The sequence below is a fragment of the Apaloderma vittatum genome, unplaced genomic scaffold, assembly GCF_000703405.1.
Source record: "Apaloderma vittatum isolate BGI_N311 unplaced genomic scaffold, ASM70340v1 scaffold14305, whole genome shotgun sequence".
Taxonomy (NCBI): Eukaryota; Metazoa; Chordata; class Aves; order Trogoniformes; family Trogonidae; genus Apaloderma; species Apaloderma vittatum.
Window position 1 is genome coordinate 8,790 of NW_009716630.1, and position 6,153 is coordinate 14,942.

At 47.7% G+C, this 6,153-nt stretch overlaps 1 protein-coding gene across 1 annotated transcript in view; it reads left to right on the forward strand.

The window, feature by feature from the left end:
* The first annotated feature begins 723 nt into the window (after positions 1-723).
* LOC104274091 (cystine/glutamate transporter-like) overlaps positions 724-6,153 on the forward strand; it is an 18,796-nt gene continuing 13,366 nt past the window's right edge. The window contains exon 1 of the mRNA XM_009869618.1: positions 724-919. Within this exon, the coding sequence (XP_009867920.1) occupies positions 724-919 (196 nt within the window). The remainder of the gene's footprint in view (positions 920-6,153) is intronic.

Here is a 6,153-nt window from a genome sequence, read left to right on the forward strand (position 1 = left end):
ATGAATCTGCTCCTTCTTGGAACTGTAACAGCACTTCTTGGCTCTTCAATGTTCTGATAGCAAAAAGACTTGACAGTATATTAAGAAACACTGATAAAGTGAGGCCCTAGTGAGAAAATCAGAGTTTGCTCATTCAGCAAGGATGGATAGGAAGTTAAAAAACCTTAAGCCATCCGTGTACTCTAATTATCAGAGCTCTCTGGTCCTCAAAAAAAAACCCCAAAAACAAAACCAAGAAAAAAAAGTTGATTTCAAAGGTTCTCAAGATCTTCATTATTAGACTTGCAACTTGAAATCTGCTTTCTGCCATCATGCTGGTGTCAATATTCCCTCAAATTAGGTCCCATTAAAATACCCATAACCTCACCAGTTCCAATCGGGCATCAAACCTGAATTTGGAAATCATATCCTGAAGTGTGACATGCAACTTGGAATGCTCTGTGGCAGAAAAGGTGAGAAAGCACTTAAAGTCCCTTTCAGGAGATGCACCGATGTGAGAGATGATACTGAGTGTGTTAGATGAACCTGTGGTTTGACTGGTGCATCCAACGGCTGAGGAGAACAGACTCAACAGACCTTGACAGGTTTCTGCAAAAAATCTTATCCAGAAAAGAGCAGCCCTAAATTCTTAACTCTTTCCTCATCTTACAGGTGAGCCTTGAGGACACTTGGGACACCATAGCTCCTGAATGCATGACCTTCCCCTGGGATTAGAAGGAAGCCATGGGGAAAGACGAGAAAAAAGAGGAGGCCGTCTTTCTGAGGAAAAAGATAACTTTGCTGCGGGCTTTTGCGCTCCTCATCGGCAGCATGGTTGGCAGTGGAATCTTTATCTCCCCAAAAGGAGTACTGAAAAACTCTGGCAGCGTGGGTTTCTCCCTGGTTGTCTGGTTTGCCTGTGGGCTTCTCTCAATGTTTGGTGAGTGGTGAGCTTTCTCAGCATTTGCTTAAGCACCTAGAGGGTGAGGGTAGCCAGCGTATTTTTATGTATAAACTGTTGGGAGGAGAATAAAGCAAAAATTCCCTGTTCCTACTGCAACAGAAACCAAGGTTTTATAAACTGAGGGGAGTGTCACCAGGGGCCTTTAGTTCAAATGATTCCCCCAGGGTGACTGAGAAAATCCCAACATTTATGGTCTGTGAATACGTAATGATGTGCAAGCCCAGGGCAGAGGAGCAACGATGAGCCAGCAGTGTGCCCAGAAGGCCAACAGCATTCTGGGCTGTGTCAGGAATGGTGCTGTCAGCAGGAGCAGGGAGGTGATCATGCCCCTGTACTCGACTTTGGTGAGGCCACACCTCTAGCACTGTGCCCAGTTTTGGGCTCCTCACTACAAGAGGGACATTGAGGTGCTGGAGAGGGTACAGAGACGGGCTGCCAAGCTGGTAAAGGGCTTAGAACATAAGTCTTATGAGGAAAGACTGAGAGATCTGGGGCTGTTTAGCCTAGAGAAGAGGAGATTGAGGGGAGACCTCATCGCTCTCTGCAGCTACCTGAAGGGAGGTTGTAGGGAGGCGGAGGTTGGCCTATTCTCCCTAGTGGAGACTGATAGGATGAAGGGGAATGGATTTAAATTACGTCAGGGGAGGTTCAGGTTAGATATGAGGAAGAATTTCTTTACTGAAAGGGTTGTGGGCCATTGGAACAGGCTGGGCCGAGAGGGGGTTGAGTCACCGTCCCTGGAGGTGTTTAAGAGATGGGTGGATGTTCTGCTGGGGGGAATCATTTAGGAGGTTGATAGGGCTGGGACAAAGGCTGGACTCGATGATCTAGGTCTCTTCCAGCTGATATGATTCTATGATGTCTGCAGATGGAGATAGCATGGTTCCTGCCAGGAAAGCTGAGGGAAAATGCAGGCGCTCATTCTACAAGTCAGAAGGGAGGCATAGGCACCTAAATGGCACTTGTGAGCCCGAGGGCTGCGCAGTGCTTTTCATAGATGCTGTGAAAAGGGCAAGAAGCGACAGTCTGAATATGCCATAAGGGATCCCCTTCCTGTCGGTGAGGACAGAGAAGCACTAAAGCAGATTGCCTGGGGAGCTGCAGAGTATCCACCAGCCAGGGGTGTCTGGGTGTCTGTCAGAAATGGTTTGGATCCGTCTGATGCTGCCTTGGAGCAGGAGATGGAGCAGATCAGTTCAGCCCTGCTTTCTGTGTGTTACCCTTAGGTCAATTTCTGGCATTTAATACCAGTCTTTTCTCACAAAGGGTTGACTTTTTGATGACAGTTTCATTCTAGTTCCTTGAAATAATGTATCTCTTAAAGTTATGATGAATAAAACATATGGCTTTTATTTTCCTTCGTTAACCATATAAAGCCACCATTTCAGAAACACTCTGAAGGTGCAGTCAGGAAAGTGCAGTCTCTTGGCTCTGGGGAGAAATCTGATACTTGTTTCAGAAGGTGACTTTAAAGTTGGTCTTCTGTCATAACTTAGGAAAAAAAAAAGAAAGAAGAAATACTTTGTGTGGAAAATACTTTGACACTGTGACATGTACATGGAAGTTTAGAAATCGAGACATTCAGTGTTAATATGGCAACAAGTGTGGTTCTTGTTCTTAGCACATGCATACCTATGTTTCACCTGGCAGCCTATGTGTGCTTGTTTGGCTAATGATATACCTTTGCTTAAAGAAAATCTTGAACTATAATGTGAGCATGGTGTTTCTTTTAACTGAGCAGAGCAATAAATGATATTGTGTGTGCTGATCACATGCCCAAACTCTGCACTTAGAAAGGTTTCTCTCTCTGTTGCATTCTTTGATAGACTCTGCTGGAAGAACCCTGGGAGCCTCTTTATCAAGTTGCGTTTTGCAGCCAAATTTGTTGGTTTGTTCCTCCCTTCTATCATCTTGATGACTTCCCCTGATCATTTCTTTGACAATTTTTTTTGCAGTACATTAAAAAGGCCTGATTCTTTTATGATTTTTTTTTCTTTCAAATATGGCATTTATACAACTCCCCTAGCACGAGCTCAGCAAAGGACTTAAATGCACGCTTGAAGCATGTAAAAAGATCAACTGGAATAAATGAGATGAGGTGTCTGCTGCATTCGACACTTTGAACAGGGATTCTACACAAATTTGTCAACAGAGAGGCAGGAAAAATTGAGGTACTCACCACCAGCGTGATCTGAATATGATATGATTGCCACGAGACTTGGAGGCATGGCCATATCACCACTGGGTTCCCCTGTGGTCTCTCTCCACAACTGCCTGAGCTGGCCAGAGAATTAAATGGCACAGCAAGAGATGGCCTTATCCCGTGGGGCCACATCCAAACAGCTCTCAGCCCCATTGCAGGGAGAGTTGTACTCAGAGATATGAAGTGTTTTGTGATTTCTTTTGGTGAACAAAGGATATTTAACCTAGCAAGTGAATCTAGTGTAGGCAGGGCTTAGGATTACTACTTAGACATTTTCAAATAGCATGACGAATTGCTCTGTAGAGAAAACACAGATGGGATTTTTTTGGCACAGGCGACGGCATATAGGTTTCTCTCCATTTGCCTGAAAGTTTTAAGCTATCTTCTCTGGCGTGCCTGTGTTGAGTTTGTGTCTGGTGGAGTTTTGGTAGTGACAGGATTATGGAGATGGGTCCTGTGAGAAGCATCTAGAGGCTTCTCTGGCTGCAAGTCATACCCAACCAGCACCTCTGCAATAAATAAGAGTGGAAAATGTGCTGGATGATATTTAGGGGTTTTTGTTGGTTTGTTTGGAGAGGAGTAGGAGGTGGTTGAGTCACCATCCCTGGAAGTGATTAAGAGACAGGTGGATGTTGCATTTGGGGACATAGTTTAGTCGGGTGATAGGGCGGGGTCAAAGGCTGGACTCAATGATCTTCAAGGTCTCTTCCAACTGAAACTATTCTATGATTCTATTCTATTCTATGATGTGAGAGGAACAACCCTGCGGACACCAAGGTCAGTGAGGAAGGAGGGGAAGAGGTGTGCCAGGGCAGAGGTTCCCCTGCAGCCCATGGCGGTACGGCAGGGCGGTCCTCGGCAGCCCCCGGTACGGCAGGCTGACCCTCTGCAGCCCATAGGGGTTAAAGGTAGAGCAGATGCCCACCTGCAGCCCATGGAGGACCCCATGCCAGAGCAGGGGATTGCACCTGAAGAAGGCCATGACTCGGAGGGCAGCCTGTGCTGGAACAGTCCATTGCTGGTAGGACTGCGCACCGCAGAAGGGACCCACACTACAGTAGTTCGTGAGGAACTGCAGCCTCATGGGAAGGACTCACACTGAAGAAGTTCATAGAGGACTGTCTCCTGTGGGAGGGATGCCACGTTGGAGCAGGAAAAGCATGTGGAGAGTCCTTTCCCTGATCAGGAAGGACTGGCAGAGACCATGCATGGTGAACTGGCTGCAAACTCCATTCCCAATCCCTCTGCGCTCCTTGAGAGAGAGAGGGATTGGGAGCACAGCTGAGCCCAGGAAGAAAAGAAGGGTTGAGAAGAAGGTGCTCTTATTAAGGTCTGGTTGTATTTCTCATTATCCTAGTCTGATCTAATTGGTAAATAGGCGGTGGTTTTGTTGTTTAAATCAAATTGATTTTTTTTTTCCCCAAGTCAACTCTGTTTTTTGCCTGTGACTGTAACTGGTGCCTGAGCCCTCCCTGTCCTTAGTCTCAACCCTTGAGCCCTTTGTTATATTTTCTCCTCCCCATCCCACTGAGTTGGAGAGGGGTAGGAGTGAGCCAGTGGCTACATGGTGTTTAGTTGCTGGCGGGGTGGGTTCAAACCCCGGAAGCACCTCTCCTGGGGTTTCTCGTCGTGCCCGAGCAAAGGGCAGGGGGCACCCAGGCAGTTGCCAGAGTGGGAGCTGGTGCTCCCCAGGTCTGTCAGTGTACTTGGACATAGACATGCAAGAAGAGACTGACTGCACCTGTCGTGAGGATGCTTCCCTTGCTTTGCACCATCAGAGCTGTGTTTTCCTCCAGTGGCAGCTCTTTCCTCTCTAGGAAGATGCCCTTCCAGGTCCTTTGTCCAGTGTCTTCGCATGAAGGAAGGGATTTATGTGGAGATGCAAGATGAGGACACAGCAGGAACGTAGTCTGTGATCAGAACTGTGGTTGCAGGGCGAGTTGGACTAGGTGATCTTTCAAGGTCTCTTCCAACCCCTGACACGTGAAGTGACTGGTTCAGCCATGGTCTGTCAGCCAAGCTGCTCTAGCTGCATCATGTCATCAGACTAACTGGGAGCAGAACCAAGAACCCAAACTTCTAGGACTTTTTTCAAAGTAAACCTCTTGTAGCTTAGTGCGACATTTCCATCACATGCTTTTCCACATAACTTCCATAGAAAAGTCGTGTTATTAACAAGAAAATGGAGATTTTTCTTCCCTTCGGACCTCAAGATTTCAAAACACTTGTCGTGGTTTGACCCTGACCGGCAGCCAGGTACCCACACAGCCCCTCTCCCACCCCCCCTTCTCCTTCTTTACCGAGGGGTACACAGTTTTACCCCGCCGGTTCCCCACCCAGCCGCTCTCTCACTCCCCCTTCTCCTTCTATACCGGGGGAGAAAATATTTCAAAGGGTTCAAGGTTTGAGATAAGGACAGGGAGATCACTTTCATTTACCGTCCCGGGCAAAACAGACTTGATTTTGGGGAAATTAATTACATTTATTTAGAGAATAAATAAGAGAGGAGTAGTGAGAAGTAAGAGAAAAAAACCCCACAAAACAGATCTTAAAAGCAGAAGCACCTTCCCCCCATCCTTCCCTTCTTCCCGGGCTCAACATCAATCCCGGTTTCTCCACCTCCTCCCCCTGAGCAGTGCAGGGGGACAGGGAAGGGGGTTTACGGTCAGTTCATCCGATGTTGGTTCCACCACTTCTTCTTCACTCTGGAGGAGGACTTTTCACTCTTCCCCAGGGTCATTGTGGGGTCCCTCTCACGAGAGACAAGCTTCGTGCTTTCTTCTCCAGCGTGAGTCGTCCCACGAAGGGCAATTCATCACAAACTGCCTGACGTGAGACACCTCATGAGGGGCAGCCCACCCCTCGTGAGTCTGGGGTGCAGTCCTTTTGGGGAAACTGCTCCAGTATAAGTCCCCCGCAGCATCTCAAAAGTCCCGCCAGCCAACCTGCTCTAGCATGGGCATTCACTCCTCCACGGGCTACAGGCTCCGGTGGCGCCCTGCTCCGC